This window comes from Triticum dicoccoides, chromosome 4A (assembly GCF_002162155.2).
Source record: "Triticum dicoccoides isolate Atlit2015 ecotype Zavitan chromosome 4A, WEW_v2.0, whole genome shotgun sequence".
NCBI classification, from domain to species: domain Eukaryota; kingdom Viridiplantae; phylum Streptophyta; class Magnoliopsida; order Poales; family Poaceae; genus Triticum; species Triticum dicoccoides.
In genome coordinates, this window is record NC_041386.1 from 342,155,771 (window position 1) to 342,172,723 (window position 16,953).

Genomic DNA, 16,953 nt, shown 5'->3' on the forward strand with positions numbered 1-16,953 from the left:
AAAAACTAAAAAAAAGAGAGACGATCAAGAGGTCGTTCCTTTCTGAAAAGAGGCGTCTCCCCTAAAGCCGTGGACTCGCCGTATCTTTGGTTCCCCACAAACGCCGCAAAAAGACCCCTCCGCAAGTGCTCCCCCCACCATCTCTCCTTCCTCATGGCGGCACACGAGGCCTCTGCCGGCGGCGGCGAGGGCGCGCGCTGCACTCCTCCGCGCCCCGCGCTCTCGCTGCCCCCGCGCTCCGCCGTCGAATCCTTCTTCGCCTCTGGCGCCACCGCCGCCTCCTTCGCCGAGACCAGCCCCGGCCCGTTCACCCTCGCCGCCGCGCTCTTCCCGGATATGCCCTCCTCGGCCTTCCACGGCTCCTTCACCCAGCTCCTTGCCGGCGCCATGGGCTCCCCAGCCGCACCCCCTTCCCCTCCCTCACCGTTCGCCGTGCCACCGGGGCTCAGCCCCACCGCTCTCCTCGGCCCCCCTTCGCTCTTCTCCCCTACGGTAACTCCTCCAGCCTTACTATACTTGCTCCTGCACCAGTGCTTGCCGTTGCTTAGGTTTCCAGCTCGTGCGTTAAGAGTGCTAGTTTGTTAAAGTTGCAGATACTATCCTGCTACTTTCAACTCGTACTGCGTACTTTTTACTAGATAGTAGTACAATGATAGTGCCTGGACTGGGTAGTAGTGACGAGATTGGGGCGTAGAACCATCAAGGAGGGGTAAGAGTGCTGTAACTCAGTGTTTAGTTGTGCACTCATGCATGATGTGATGGATTGCTCTAGACCCTTAGCAATTGTGTTGTGGAAAATGTGTTATGAAGTCTAATTTTTCTTCGAAAAGAGGGGGACTCCCTTGACCTTGCGCCCAGAGAGCCTCATATGCACTTGGTTAAGCGCATTCTCCGGTACATCAAGGGCACCCCCGACCTCAACTTTCACCTCTCGAGCTCCTCCTCCGCAGCACTTACAACATACTCTGACGTCGATTGTGCTGGGTGCCCTGACACCTAACGATCTACGTCTGGCTACTGCATCTATCTTGGTGGCAACCTTGTCTCTTGGTCGTCTAAATGACAAATCACTGTGTCTCGCTCCAGTGCCGAGGCGGAGTATCGCGCGGTTGCTCATGTTGTTGTTGAGTGTTGTTGGATCCGTCAGCTCCTTGGGGAGCTCCATCACCCTCTGACGTCTACGACAGTTGTCTTCTGTGACAACGTTTAGTACTGTCTACATGGCCTCTAATCCGGTCCAGCATCGTCGTACCAAGCACATTGAGATTGATATCCACTTCGTCCGAGAGAAGGTGTCGCTTGGTGAGGTCTGGGTCCTTCATGTGCCATCCTCGCATCAGTACGCTGACATTATGACAAAAGGATTGCCCTCACAACTCTTCTCTGAGTTTCGCTCTAGCTTATGCTTGCTTCCGTGCGACGCACAAGCTAGGGGGGGGGGGTGTGTGTTAACGTATTCCTTTTGTCTGTATTTCATGTAATAGGAAACTAGCACAATATCCCACCAAATATTGTTGTATGATTCGGTTGAGGATTTGCTTTGATTCACCTTGATTACCAAGGCATGTAATCCTATATATTGTGAACACAAGGGCCGCCCCAAGTGTGGCGTGAATCACACAATCCTACTTTGTTTCTATTTACAATGGGCTTTGAGCTGTAAGGTGGGGGTGCGAAGTGGCCTAGATTGATGTTAGGGGCAGCTGTGGCTTGTAAGGAGATGGCTGGAGGTGGTAAAATGGGGATCGCGCCTAGTGGTGGTTGGCAATAATCGGCACATGGTTGTGTAGCGACGACAGGCAGGCGATGTAAGCCAGGAAAGCGAGGGGGTGGTGAGGGCAATCTGCCCAGCGGGTAGAGGTTTGTCAGCCGCGCTTATGGCGATTCCCTTGCTGGAGAGGGGGGCGGGGGTGCTGTTGGAGAGGGGAAGCACTGGCACGTCTTTGCTGGGGAGGAGGGCCTGGGATGTGGAGGTGGTGTCATAGGCGGCAACTACAGCCGCAAAATCGGGTGGCAGGGGCATGGTCGGCAGCCGTTGCACAAGCAGCACTGCACCAGCCCGGTGAGGAGCGCCTGGTCCGCCCTTCGTTGGCATGTGAAGGTCTCCAATTGCTTCATGACGACCTTCATATGCTCCACAACCTTGATCTTGATTTCTTTGGCTCTAATACCAAATTAGAAGGATCTACTACTGAAATAACCCTAATTACTGAAAAGTTGAGGGGTCGGCCCTTTTATATACTACACAAGACTTGACAAACAAAACGGTAAATCTATTCAAACACTGACACGGTCTCTAAACTAGCTGGACTCTTTCCTAACAAAGTTGCTTACTCAACTAGGACTCTAATTAGTCATAAGATTACACGTTTGATGGACTGCCCATAACAGGCTATTTGGAGAAAATGTTGCATTAAAAAACAGCAAGTACTTGAAAACCTGTTGGAGCCGGATCGAGTAGAGAGAGAGAGAGAGAGAGAGGTTGTGCAACTCGTTTCTCATTATCTGGAGGTTACACAGTTTATATACATACACGGCTCAACAGAAAGAACTCAACGCAAGGCCTGAAAACTAGCCATATACAAGGCCCACTAACACACGACTAACACGTTAGCTAACAAAACCCAAACAAAAAAAGTCAAAAATTCAATCTCTTTTACAACATCGACAAGGAATATAATTACAAAGTTAAGTATGGTATTCTAGGCACAAAGATAAATTTGTTGGTTTGGCGTGTATGGATTCATCCCTCCACTATATTGTGTTCTAGACGGTTTGAGGAAACCGGGTTTGAACACCCAAAGATACAGAGAATGCAAAACAAAAGTCATGAGTGTAGGGCATAAAGAACCTGATGTGGAGTATCCCATGAGCATCACCATGAACCCATCATCAACCCCACAAGCTCCTAGTGAATCGATGACAACAGCTCATGCATGCGCCATTCAAACCGAGGTGACATCTCTCCTACTTGAGTTCCTTATGAATTTGGATGAGGCATGGGTTCTGAATATATTGACGACAGCTCATGCATGCTATGTACGCTTGCGTACGAATACATGGACCCAAGAGAAACAAGGAAGGATGTCCAAATCCCAAGCAAGGAGCAGAGGCTCAAAGAAGAAGAGAAAGAAGCAAATCAGTGCAAATTTTGCACTACCGGATAGTCCGGTCGGCTGACCGGACAGTCGAGTGAGCGATGGCCCCACGGCCTCATCCCTCTGGAGCGACCAGACAGTCAACCAGACTATCTGGTCCGACCAACCACTGTCTTGTCCGGACGACGAGACTGTTCGGTCAACATTGGCACCTGCAATCAGACACGCCGACTTCCGCCACCAGATTGTCTGGTCTCACGAAACAAGCCTCTCTAGTCCAACGCTGAGACCTCTAAAGAGTTGCACCACCAGATTGTGCAGTCCTACCCGACCAGACTGTCCGGTAGTTCTCTCTGCGCCTGGACTATAAATACATGTACTCCTCTTATATCTAGGGTTAGCAAAGTAGAAACTAAATCTTGAGAACTTTGCTCAATATACCCTCTCCCTTGGACATTAAGACCTCTTACCGGAGAAGAATCCATTGGATTACAAGATTTTTTACAGGAGAAAGTTCCTTCAGATTACAAGACCTCCATATCCTTAGGAAGAACTATCTCCCATCTCCCCTAGAGATTTGGAAGAGCTACCCTAGTTATCTTTTCCTTCGTTGTTGTTTGGATCTTGCAGTGTATCGTACTTGTCATGTGTTTTGAGTAAATTCGTTGTAGTGAGTCCTTGTGAGTGTTCTCTTGAATGTTCCTCCGTTGTTCTTCGTGTTCAATGCAGTCGACCTCCAATTCATGAAGATCGGGCCACCCATGCGGTTTGCCTTGTAAATGAACCTATATCCACTCAAGTAATGCACAAGGACAAAGGGATAATTTTCCTAGGGTTATTCAGTAATATACATGTGCCATACATTTGCGCCATTTTCCAAACATTTTGATGGTCCATAGCATCAAAAAGGAGTTTGTCATCCTTTTTCAGAATATGCAGGGCATTGTGTTTCTTTCATTGAGTATTTTTCAAAGGAGTATCAATCCCCGATTTTTGTCACGCATTGTAATGCACTCATACACCAAATTTCCATAAATGCTAAGCAGCACCAGTTGTCCATGGACTAAGACAATCACCCTGCTGTTTACTTGTGTTCGCAAGAATCCAGTGTCAAATTATTAGTGCATAAATCACACCCAATGCTACAAAAAAATATTTTGAAGTGCCGGCAAAGAAATTGTTTGACTTGGCTTCTTAAGGGGTTAAGACTTAAGAACCCACTTCAGTGGCTGCATAACCCTGTCAATAAGTGCAAACCTGCAAATTACTAAAGAATAGTCCAAACCATTTCCTTCTTTGCTAGTGTAAATAGCTCCAAGCATGTATTTCTTACCATGCTGTATCGCAAATCAACCTTTTGCATGTAAGAAATAAGTTCTTAAGAATGGGTATGTACTTTTGTTGTACTTTCTAGTATAACTGAATGGGATGATCTTCGTAAAGGTTCCATAGGCACCCATTTCCATGTAAATATAAAACCGGAAGCTGGTTGCTCCCTTACCGTCTACTGATTTACAGAATATTAACTCAATGATGGTAACCCTAATAGAATCAATTCTGTGACAATCAATAACATTTTCATAATTTATACTGAACTCATTTTGCAGCATCCATGTCTTCTGGTGACTGTTTAATGGAGAAAGAACTACATTGATATAACGTGATTGTGATATAGTCCCTCCGTTCCAAATTACTCGTCGTGGTTTTAGTTCAAATTTGAACTTAAGCCATGACAAGTAATTTGGAAGGAAGGGAGTAGTATGAATACACGGCAGCGACAAAGCATAGACACATTAGCCCACTTTTACCAGCCCAGTCTAGACAATAAGAAAGGATAGCTACATCAAAGTGTATGAAGCTCAGTTTTTTGGAAATGCAGCTGATCCAGATTATCAATTGTGAGTACTAGCTAGGGACTCCACTAGACTTCATATAACAAATTGAAAAATTAAAATATTTATCTAGTACCTTGAGTCCTTGACCAGCAGATCATCCTGACCAAAGATACTTGAAAAACAAATTAGCGGGATGCACCAAGTGTTGCTTCCGTGGCAATGAAGAGTCGATTCAGCATCTATTTCTTCATTTGCCCACTTGGCACTTGCTAAGTTACTATGGCAATCGATCCATATAGCCTTTTTCTTTGCTTTTTGAGCAACCGTATTTTTTCATTGCCCACTTGGCACTTGCTAAGTTACTATGTCAACCACTTTTTCTTTGCTTTTTGTGCAGCCATATGTGACATGTTATGTAAGTTGATCTTGTTTGACCTTCGATGACAATAATTAATAAAAAGGTTGTGTGCATCACTCAATGCAGAATGCATGTATAAACATGCCTGATGAACGGCATGTGAGATATCCGGTCGCGTGAGCGTCAAATACTGTAAGGCACCGGCGTAGCTCTGATACTTGGTGGGATCAAAGAGAAGAGGACCATCTTGAGCTGAAAGCTTGCACTTAGTGTCGATGAGAGTGGCAAAGGGGTTACAATCAACCATGCCAGCGCGGTGAAGTAGCTCCAACGCATACTGTCGCTGAGGGAGGACCATGCCCAAGGATGCCCGAGTGATGGACATGCCAAGGAAGAATGACAAGGCACCGAGGTCTGTCATGGCGAACTTTGGGTGAGTTGCTGTGTCAGGTGACGTAAAAGTAGATCCGTCGAGGTAGTGAGGACAATGTCGTCCACATACAATAGTGATAAGCAAGATCGGTGCTGTGCCTGTAGATGAAGAGGGATACACCCGACTTGGCGGCGACGAAGCCAAGCCGATGTGCAAAGAGAGCGAATCGCTGGTACCAAGCGTGCGAAGCCTGCTTAAGACTGTAGAGAGACTTGTGTAGGCGACACACATAGTCCGGGAGCGAGCGTCAACAAAACCGGGATGCTGCTGGCAGCAGACCTTGTCAAGATTGCCATGAAGGCATTCTTGATGTCGAGCTGCTGGATCAACCACGACCGAGAGACCGCAAGGCTGGGGATGATGCGAATCGTGGCAGGCTTGACAATGGGGCTGAATGTCTCATCGAAATCAATGCCCTGTTTGGGAATAGCCTTGTACCACCCATCGAGCCTTATACCAGGCAAGGCTGCCATCCGAGTGGAACTTGCGTTTGAATATCCACTTCCTTGAAACAACATGAGCATGAGGAGGACGTGGAACAAGAGACCATGTCCTGTTAGTGACAAGAGCATCAAATTCCTCGGTCATAGTACGACGCCAGTGTGGGTCATGGAGTGCACCCCGGTATGTTTTTGGAATAGTAGAGGGAGTGGAGTGAGTAACCGAGAGATTAAGAGGTCGACGGGCTGGAAGAGGCCACGCTTAGCACGAGTGACCATGGTGTGGGTATTGGACGGGGATGGCGGCTGGTGAACCACGACCGTCGGGGAGGAGTCCGTGGACACTGAGGAAGGGGAGGGCATCGGGCCAGGCGGAACTGCATGCGTGGTCGCGGGCGAGGAGAGAGTCAGCGACCCAGGAGAGACGCTGGATTGGTCCAACGTAGGGGTGGATGGGGAGCCGTGCATGGCGGGTTACGGGTGTGTGGGAAAGCCAGGCGGGTGGCTGGGCGGGGAGGGCGCAGAAGAGCCAGGCGACGGGGTGTGGGCTGGTTGGGAGTGGGTTCGGGCCGGCGGGGATGACGCTGGTGGGGTTCGGGTGGGTGAGTTGGGGGGTGTGGCATGCGTATGCATGTTGGGTAGATTAAGGTTTGATGGTGTGTTGCGTGGCGGCCATGTCCAGCAGGAAATCAAGCACGACCAGGGGGTTGGTGGGGCAATCAGTTGAGTAGGAGAATGGAAAGACAGTCTTGTCGAAGGTGACATGGCGAGAGATAATGACCACGTGTAGAGATATCTAGGCAACAATAACCCTTGTGATTGGACGGGTATCCTAGGAAGACGCAAGCAGTGGACCGAGGAGCGAGTTATGCTTGGCCGTAGCGGATTGGTTGGGATAGCAGAGGCAACCAAAGACATGGAGAGTGGCATAATTTGGTTTTGTGACATAGAGACGAACGTAGGGAATTGAAAAACCAATGTATTGTGAGGGGTGTATACTGACAAGGTATGTTGCCGTGGCGAGAGCCTTCGCCCAGTAGGTGGGCGGCATGGAGGACTGGAAGAGGAGAGTGCGAGTGACGTCGTTGATCGTGCAGATGGCACGTTTGGCCTTGCCGTTTTGGGCGGACGTGTAGGGGCACGAAAAACGGAGGTGAATACCATGAGTAGAGAAGGAGGTGGTTGTGGAGTTGATAAACTCGGTCCCGTTGTCGGCTTGCATGTCTACAAAGGACGTGAAAATTGTGTGCGAGTGTAGGCAACAAAGTTAAGAAGAATAGGCGCGGTGTCGGACTTTCTCTGGAGAGGAAAGGTCCACATAAAATGAGAAAAATCGTCAACAATAACAAGATAGTACTTGAAACTGGAATTACTCAAAATTGGAGAAGTCCAAAGATCACAATGGATCAACTTAAATGGTTCGACGCTTATTTGAGGTAGACCTAGTGAACGGCAAGCGCACGTGTTTTCCAAGTTGACAAGCATGACAAATATGCGAGGTTGCCTTATTACATGCAAGGAGTTCTTATGAAGTTGGGACATAGAGTCGCGTCCCGGATGACCTAAGCGACGGTGCCAAAGCTCGGTGGAGGTGGTGGAGAGGAGTCCATGGGCGTGGTGGTGGATGACCGATGATGGGAAGACGTAGAGGTCGCCGAGACTATTGCAGCGAAGAATCATGGCCTTGGTGCGAAGATCAACAACAACAACAACAACAAAGCCTTTAGTCCCAAACAAGTTGGGGTGGGCTAGAGGTGAAACCCATAAGATCTCGCAACCAACTCATGGCTCTGGCACATGGATAGCAAGCTTCCACGCACCCCTGTCCATAGCTAGCTCTTTGGTGATACTCCAATCCTTCAGGTCTCTCTTAACGGACTCCTCCCATGTCAAATTCGGTCTACCCCGCCCTCTCTTGACATTCTCCGCACGCTTTAGCCGTCCACTATGCACCAGAGCTTCTGGAGGCCTGCGCTGAATATGCCCAAACCATCTCAGACAATGTTGGACAAGCTTCTCTTCAATTGGTGCTACCCCAACTCTATCTCGTATATCATCATTCCGGACTCGATCCTTCCTCGTGTGGCCACACATCCATCTCAACATACGCCTCTCCGCCACACCTAACTGTTGAACATGTCGCCTTTTAGTCGGCCAACACTCAACGCCATACAACATTGCGGGTCGAATCGCCGTCCTGTAGAACTTGCCTTTTAGCTTTTGTGGCACTCTCTTGTCACAGAGAATGCCAGAAGCTTGGTGCCACTTCATCCATCGGCTTTGATTCGATGGTTCACATCTTCATCAATACCCCCATCCTCCTGCAGCATTGACCCCAAATACCGAAAGGTGTCCTTCTGAGGTACCACCTGGCCATCAAGGCTAACCTCCTCCTCACACCTAGTAGTACTGAAACCGCACATCATGTACTCGGTTTTAGTTCTACTAAGCCTAAACCCTTTCGATTCCAAGGTTTGTCTCCATAACTCTAACTTCTTATTTACCCCCGTCCGACTATCGTCAACTAGCACCACATCATCCGCAAAGAGCATACACCATGGGATATCTCCTTGTATATCCCTTGTGACCTCATCCATCACCAATGCAAAAAGATAAGGGCTCAAAGCTGACCCCTGATGCAGTCCTATCTTAATCGGGAAGTCATCAGTGTCGACATCACTTGTTCGAACACTTGTCACAACATTATCGTACATGTCCTTGATGAGGGTAATGTACTTTGCTGGGACTTTGTGTTTCTCCAAGGCCCACCACATGACATTCCGCGGTATCTTATCATAGGCCTTCTCCAAGTCAATGAACACCATATGCAAGTCCTTCTTTTGCTCCCTATATCTCTCCATAAGTTGTCGTACCAAGAAAATGGCTTCCATGGTCGACCTCCCAGGCATGAAACCAAACTGATTTTTGGTCACGCTTGTCATTCTTCTTAAGCGGTGCTTAATGACTCTCTCCCATAGCTTCATTGTATGGCTCATCAACTTAATTCCACGATAATTAGTACAACTCTGAACATCCCCCTTGTTCTTGAAGATTGGTACTAATATACTCCGTCTCCATTCTTCTGGCATCTTGTTTGCCCGAAAAATGAGGTTGAAAAGCTTGGTTAGCCATACTATCGCTATGTCCCTGAGACCTTTCCACACCTCAATGGGGATACAATCAGGGCCCATTGCCTTGCCTCCTTTCATCCTTTTTAAAGCCTCCTTGACCTCAGACTCCTGGATTCGCCGCACAAAACGCATGCTGGTCTCATCAAAGGAGTCGTCCAGTTCAATGGTAGAACTCTCATTCTCCCCATTGAACAGCTTGTCGAAGTACTCCCGCCATCTATGCTTAATCTCCTCGTCCTTCACCAAGAGTTGGCCTGCTCCGTCCTTGATGCATTTGACTTGGCCAATATCCCTCGTCTTCCTCTCTCGGATCTTGGCCATCTTATAGATGTCCCTTTCACCTTCCTTCGTGCCTAATCGTTGGTAGAGGTCCTCATATGCCCGACCCCTTGCTTCACCAACAGCTCGCTTTGCGGCCTTCTTCGCCATCTTGTACTTCTCTATATTGTCTGCACTCCTATCTAGGTATAGGCGTTTGAAGCAATCTTTCTTCTCTTTAATCGCCTTCTGGACATCATCATTCCACCACCAGGTATCCTTATCTTCGCTTCTCCTTCCCCTGGACACTCCAAGCTCCTTCGAGGCCACCTTACGAATGCAAGTCGCCATCTTCGTCCACACATTGTTCGCATCTCCTCCTTCCTCCCAAGGGCCCTCCTTAATGACCCTCTCCTTGAACGCTTGAGCTACCTCCCCCTTGGTGCGAAGATCCTTCACAGAAAAACCGAGGGGGTCAAACTCGATAGAACAGAGATTATCAATGGTGAAGCGACGGATGGAAAGTAAATTCTTGACGATATGAGGAATGAGTAAAACATTACGAAGGAAAAGAGAACGAGTTGAAGCGGGTATAGAGGTGTGTCCACTGTGGGATATGGGCAAGGTGGAGCCATTACCCACGGTGACAACAGAGGAGGAGGGAGAGTGTGTGAGATGTTGAATCATACCAGGGTCGGAGGCCATGTGCGCTGTGGCTCTGGAGTCCATTACCCATTAACCCACTGTCGATGGAGTCAGAGGCATTGTTTATTGCAGCGAGGAGGGTGGAGCAGTCCCACATCGGAGTGCCGCCGTAGGCAGGAGTGGGCGGCGTGTTGGTGCCGAAAGCCTGACCGTGCAGCGGGGTGAGGTAAAGGCCTGGGCCGGCGGAAGGACTGGGGGTCGCGGCTCGAGGAGGCTTAGCACCGGCGTTGGGCCTCGCTGTCGGGGGCGCCTGAAGCAGCTGCTGGGCTACCTCGTATAGGGATTGAAGCAGACCCAGGGACCAACAAACGAGGGCACCCCGCGCTGGAAGTTCCCGTCGTGGGAGTTGGAGCGGCCGCCGCCGCCGTTCCCGCCGCCGGAGCCCTTCTTCTACCAGTTGCCGCTGTTGCGGTGTCCGCCGGAGGAGCTGCCCCCGGAGGTGTTGCCATACCAAGGGCCGTCGTTGCCGTGCTGAGTGCCGTTGCCACGGTCAGGTGCGCGGTGGTGACGAGAGGAGGCAGAGCCGCTGGCGCCATGGGGAGGCGCACCACCATAGAGTGCCGACTGGTGTCCTATCGCGACGGAATTCGCAAGCTGGGTCTCGCGGAGGGTCAACGACGACCTCGTCTGGCTAAACGAGGGAAGGGGGTTCTGCATGGTGACAATTGTCGTGATGTCTAAGAAGCGTGGATTGAGGCCACAAAGGCAATTGAGGACAAGCGTCTGGTCGGAGATGGGGGTGCCAACGTCGCTTAGGGCGTCAGAGAGTGCCTTCAGACGGTGGCAGTAGGCGGTGATGGAGAGCTCGCCCTGGACGAGGCCGCGGAACTCTGCCTCAAAACGGTGCGGGTCATCTGATTATCAAGAAAAAGGTTGGTGATGAATGTCCAAGCTTCTTGCGCTGTTTGGTCCTCCGCCATGATTATGTCGAGTATCTCGTCTGAGATGGACCCATAGAGCCACGAGCAGACAATATAGTCCTCCCGAACCCAGTCCGCAGTGTGGTCCGCCTCGGCAGTGGCGGTGTTGACGTGGAAGAGCAGATCGTACTTGCCGAGAAGCATGCGGATGAGCATCCTCCGCTTGGTGGAGTTGGAGGCGTGGAGGTCCAGTGTCACAGGGACATGGGTGCGGACACTCGCGACGTTGGCGGCGGGGGACGCAGCGGCGAGCATGACGGCAGTGACCAGGGCGCCGTTGGTGGAGTTCATTGAGGCGGGGAGGGTTGAGGAGGCGAGGGAGGAGCTGGTGTTGGGGTGGGTGGACATGGCTGGACGGCACTGCGAGGGGGCAGGGAGCAAGCGGGGCGATCAGGGAGGATCGTAGGTAGTCTGATACCAATAAACAAAGTAGATTGTGTGATTCACGCCACACTTGGCACGGCCCTTGTATTCACAATATATAGGATTACATGCCTTGGTAGTCAACCGAATCATACAACAATATTCGGTGGGATATTGTGCTAGTTTCCTATTACATGAAATACAGACAAAAGGAATACTTTAACATAAATCCCTACCCAATTTTGCTGCCCACCAACCAGCAGCAGCCCTGCCATCAGCAGATTTACCAGCAGCAACAACAACAGATTGCCGCTGTAGAAATATATTGCCTGCCTCTTCATCAACTCGGACTTTTGGATGAGTTGGCTGGAGCATGAATTCAATATGTATCAGAGCCAAGAGGTCTCAAGTTCAAGACCCTGCCAATGCAGTATGAAAAAAGAAAGATTCTGTGGCCTACATCGATTGCACGTCTAAGGACTAAAATAGCCTAGACGTGAGGGAGAGTGTTCAAATATATTGCCTGCCTCTCTTCATCAGTTCGGACTTTTGGATGAGTTGGCTGGAGCATGAATTCAATAGCCGCCGCCTTCATGACCCCACCTGCCAACCGATTTCATATGTTGTTATGGTTGTGGTCCCCTCCACAACCCATCTATGGATCCACCTCTCCCATCACCTTGGCTTAGGTTAGGTTCCGGCGTGCCCTGCTTCCACAAGCTTGACTTCCCAACATAGGATGGTTTGGTCGATCCTGTTGGTTGGCTTAATATGTGTGAGCAGTTTTTTCGTGGACAGCGCATGGACGAGGCCGACAAGGTTTAGACTGCAGCCTACCATTTCACCAATGATGCTCAATTTTGGTACTTACAGCTCGAGCGTGATTCTGGCATGCCGACATGGGAGCAAGGAGGCTTGTCACGTTCAGTTTGGGCTGTCACTTTGCGCAAATCCCTTGGGCGAGCTGGCATGTCTGCCGTTCACTTCCTCGGTAGCAGACTACACCAGCAGGTTTGTAGCGCTCGTGTGCCGCAACAATGAGCTATTAACACCATCCCAACAACGGTTTCTGTACACAGCAAGGCTGCCCGGTGATCTTTGCATTGACGTCGAGCTTCAACGACCATCTGACCTCCACACGGCCATCTCCTTCCCCAAGGCCTATGAGCAGCGGCATTTTCCTCCAACATTACTACACCAGGCTTCTGGGACTAGGCCCTTGTGCCCGTCCAATCGTCCTCCTGTCAGTGCAGCTACAGTACCTTCCCCGCCAGCACCACTAGCATCTGTTTTGCCATCAACCACTCCAGAGTGAATCCCGCCATGGCAGATTCGGCACCTGACTCCAGCTGAGTTGGAAGAACGTTGTCGTCGGGGCCTTTGCTTCAACTGCGGCAAGATATATGTTCAGGGTCACCGTTGTGTGTGGCTCTTCTTCATCAAGTCTGATGACTGGTAGCACCCAAGGCCCCCTAGGAGGCAATTGTGACAACCTACAGCTTGCGGACAAGCTGTTTTTCAAGGAAGGGAGAGATGTTATGTGGGCCAGCCATAAAAAATGGAGTCTGAGACCTTAATTAGAGTCCTAGTTGATGAATAAACTTTGTTAGAAAAGGGTCCAGTAAGTTTAGAGATCGTATTATAGTTTGAATAGATTTACCGGCTTGTCGGTCAAGTATTCTATACTATATAAGGGGGCCGACCCATCTCAACAAAGCAGAGACACTTTTATCTACTTCTCAGTAATTAGGGTTGTCAGTAGTAGATCCTTTCATACCTGTACTGATTGCTTATTTGTAGTGGTTTTAGACAGATGGTGTACAGAAATAGCAAGAACTATGTCAAAAACTAAGTGTTAACTTACTCCTTGTGTGTTCGTGAAGCTAAAATGGCAAGTAATTCTGACCAAATGCTGTATTATTGTATTTTAAATAATGTGAAGTAATGGCAATGATGCTAGGTTTTGTGTTTTTGTCTTGAGTTTTCTTGCACATCATTCACTGTGTTTATTTCTGGCGCTACTTATTAGATATTACATCGGCAGATGAAGATCTGTTCATGTCTGAACTTATAGATAATATATATAGCTGTGTGCATCAATTGATGTAGAGGCCGGGGGTTCTTCCCACTTTTCTTTTTGAAAAAAAAGAGATGTTAATAATTTATTTCTACAGGCAAATTTTGAAATGTCCCATCAGCAAGCGTTAGCCCAAGTAACAGCACAAGCAGTCCATTCTCAGTATACTGTAGGCAGTCAAGCAGATTACTCACTCCCTTTCTCATCGGCAACAACATCAGCTTTGACATCACAGTTCATCAACTCTTCTGCAAATGTGACATCAATGAAGGAGACAGCAACTCTGCCACTGCATACAGTTAATGATAACCTTAAGTCAAATGAGGTTTCACAAGGATTCCAAACTTCGGCCCTCACCGTGGATAAACCTGCTGATGATGGGTACAATTGGCGAAAGTATGGCCAGAAGGCAGTTAAGGGTGGAGAATATCCAAGGAGCTACTATAAATGCACCCAGGCGAGCTGTCCAGTTAAGAAGAAAGTGGAGCACTCAGCATATGGACAGATTACTCAAATAATTTATAGAGGCCAGCATAACCACCAGCGTCCACCAAAAAGGAGGTCCAAAGATGGTGGCAATTTACTAAATGAAGATGATTTCCCTGAGAACAGAGACGCTTTGACTCGATCAGAACCGGGCTCTCAAGATCATTCTGGAAAAGTTGAGGTATCAAATGATGGCATCACAGGGCCTTCAGTGTCTAAGAGGAGAGGCGGAGGTGATCAATCGTCTGGCTCAAGTGATACAGAGGAGGACAATGATGAAGCAGGTGATGACAATGGAGATGCTGGTATTGTGAATGCAAACAAAAGGTGGTTCATGTAGTGAATACAATTTTGTCAGTAGTATTTTTTGAAGCTTCAATCTATAAATGCTAGTTTCACTGGACAGGCATGTGCCGGCCCCAGCTCAAAGAATCATCGTGCAAACAACCAGTGAAATTGATCTTTTGGATGATGGCTACCGGTGGCGCAAGTACGGGCAGAAAGTGGTAAAAGGGAATCCTCATCCAAGGTAATCCTTCTGTTGCCCTCTATCTTTATCCGTTCTGCTCTGAGTCTCCGCTTGCACATTGGACCATATTGGGACCAACTCTAGATAACGCCACATTTTCCTGCATCTCTATGTAATTTATTACTAACTATGAAGAAGACTACTGTTTGTTAGTTGTAGACACAGAATATATGTAAACCTTCCACTGTAATAAGATCTTTTGGAACTTCTTATTGGCATTGGAGGACTTGAATCTTAATTTTCAGAATGGTGTTTGAAAAAGTGAATTTTAGCTTTCATTTAAAATTGATAAGCTTTCATCCTGGACATTTGGATCTTTCTCACCTCCACACCCCTTGCGTCATTCTGGTTGTCAAGGGCAGAGGGGTTGGGAGGTGAGCAAATGTCCCTTGCGCATTCTGGTTGTCGGCAGAGGGGCTGGGAGGTGAGCAAATGTCCTTCTCAAGTGATAGCTAGGAGGGCAATGATGAACTTACTGGAGATAGTGGAACTCATACTGTTGTCAGAATTATCAAACATACATGTATGAAGCTCTGATTAACCATGACTACTTGATAATACTCCCTCCGTTCCTAAATATTTGTCCTTTTAGAGATTTCAAATGGACTACCACATACGGATGTATATAGACATGTTTTAGAGTGTAGATTCACTCATTTTGCTCCGTATATAGTCACTTGTTGAAATCTCTAGAAAGACAAATATTTAGGAACGGAGGGAGTACTATTGATTGGGTGGACAATTTTGCTTCTGCACGGAGTTGCAACAGATTTAAGTCGTAGCTCAAAATTTCAAACAGATAAGACATCTAGACATACAGACAACCACAAGGTTTAGTTTTAAGCACAGAAAATAATCAAATGAACCATGCTGCTGATTAGTCAGAGATTGAATGAATAATCCCTTGCGTATGCTACCTGCCTGTTCCCTTTATTCGGTTGAATTATTTTTATGGCATAGTCTGTTTGACTTGCTTGTTTGGCGATATACAGAACATTTGATTTGATTTTTTTGCTATGGTTCTTTTGGACAAGTTTGCTGCTGTCAAAATGATATCCAGCTAGCAGTTTGCACTGTTTAGTAATCCCCCCTTTTTTGTTGATCTCTTTCTGAAGTTATTCATGACATATTGACTCTAGTTGTGCACTGTATAGGAGTTACTACAAATGCACGTACCAGGGATGCGATGTAAAGAAGCATATCGAAAGATGTTCGCAAGACCCAACGGCGGTGATAACTACATATGAAGGCAAGCATAGCCATGATGTGCCAGCAGCTAGGAGCAGCGTGGCTGCTGCTGCCAGTGCCAATGCATCCTCTTCCATTAGCTTACTACATAGAGGGCAGAAGGCAGCATCCAGTAGCCAACGGGTGTTGCCCAGAGCAGCACTACATACATCAGATTCTTCCTTGCAGCTAAAAGAAGAAAATGAGATAACATAAATTTTGGAGTACGTAGCAAGGTAAATTATTCCAATATATTAGCCCATTTCTGGTTGCGCTGCTGCATTGGTTCAAATCGAGAGGAGGATATTCTTCCACGAGCCTTTGCTTGCACAGAGCCTGTGTTGCAGCATTGCATCTTGCATGCTGTACTCCCATTGGTTCTCGTACTGGTCTCTATTCCATGGAAAAACTGTAGGTGATGGAGGTTTTGTTGTTGCAAGTGTAAATGCTCGAGTTGTAGCTCTTACCTGATAGCCTCATTTGTACATATATCTCCGTAAGTGTCATCTGACAGGATGTATTAAAGTCTTAATTGATGAACAAGGCAATGGCCTTCCGTCAATCTCCTTTCAGTTTGTTGTCGCTGCGGAATGTGCCTCGGTGGACCTGAGGCCAAAGAAAGAATCAAAGTGGTCTGATGCTTGTGTCTCTTAAAAGCGGAATATTCTTTCAATGTGAGATGATGTTCTTGTTAATAGCGAGGTGCTTGTTGCGTCATTGTCAATCTTGAGATCTGTGGACTCGGTCTTTTGTAGATGCTCATATGGATATAATGTGTACGTTTATGTTCATACAGGTGAATTTATGGGTATGTGATCGTCTGAGTTTGTACTTTGATTCTTAAAAGAAATCCCCTATAAGGCGTATTTTGTTTGGTTATAAGTCTTTGGCAAATTAGTTTGTACTCCCTCCGTCTGAAAATACTTGTCACCAAATTAATAAAAGGGGATGTATCTAGATGTATTTTAGTTCAAGATACATCTTTTTTGTTCATATTGATAACAAGTATTTTCGGATGGAGGGAGTACCTTGTTAACGATGGTTTTGTGTTCAAGTCCTACCGTCCACCTGCCACCTCTTTTAGGTAATTATA

The 16,953-nt window shown here is 47.8% G+C and overlaps 1 protein-coding gene across 2 annotated transcripts; it reads left to right on the plus strand.

Moving 5' to 3' along the window:
• Positions 1 to 83: 83 nt before the first annotated feature.
• On the plus strand, positions 84 to 16,555 carry LOC119285894 (probable WRKY transcription factor 4). 2 transcript variants are annotated; one of them, XM_037565224.1, is made up of 5 exons: positions 84 to 492; positions 13,716 to 14,431; positions 14,511 to 14,633; positions 14,927 to 15,007; positions 15,788 to 16,555. In XM_037565224.1, the coding sequence occupies exons 1-5, from the start codon at positions 154 to 156 to the stop codon at positions 16,074 to 16,076; spliced, it is 1,548 nt and encodes a 515-aa protein (XP_037421121.1). In that variant the 5' UTR covers positions 84 to 153; the 3' UTR covers positions 16,077 to 16,555. The 2 variants fall into 2 exon arrangements, with proteins under 2 accessions (XP_037421121.1, XP_037421120.1); XM_037565223.1 differs by lacking the exon at positions 14,927 to 15,007.
• Positions 16,556 to 16,953: the final 398 nt, after the last annotated feature.

What these genes read in the sequence shown, in the direction of transcription:
- LOC119285894 (XM_037565224.1), top strand. Translation starts at nt 154, where the DNA reads ATGGCGGCACACGAGGCCTCTGCCGGCGGCGGCGAGGGCGCGCGCTGC. An exon ending in ATTGTGAATGCAAACAAAAG is followed by an intron (nt 14,432 to 14,510) that starts GTGGTTCATGTA and finishes TTCACTGGACAG; the next exon opens with GCATGTGCCGGCCCCAGCTC. An exon ending in AAGGGCAGAGGGGTTGGGAG is followed by an intron (nt 15,008 to 15,787) that starts GTGAGCAAATGT and finishes TGCACTGTATAG; the next exon opens with GAGTTACTACAAATGCACGT.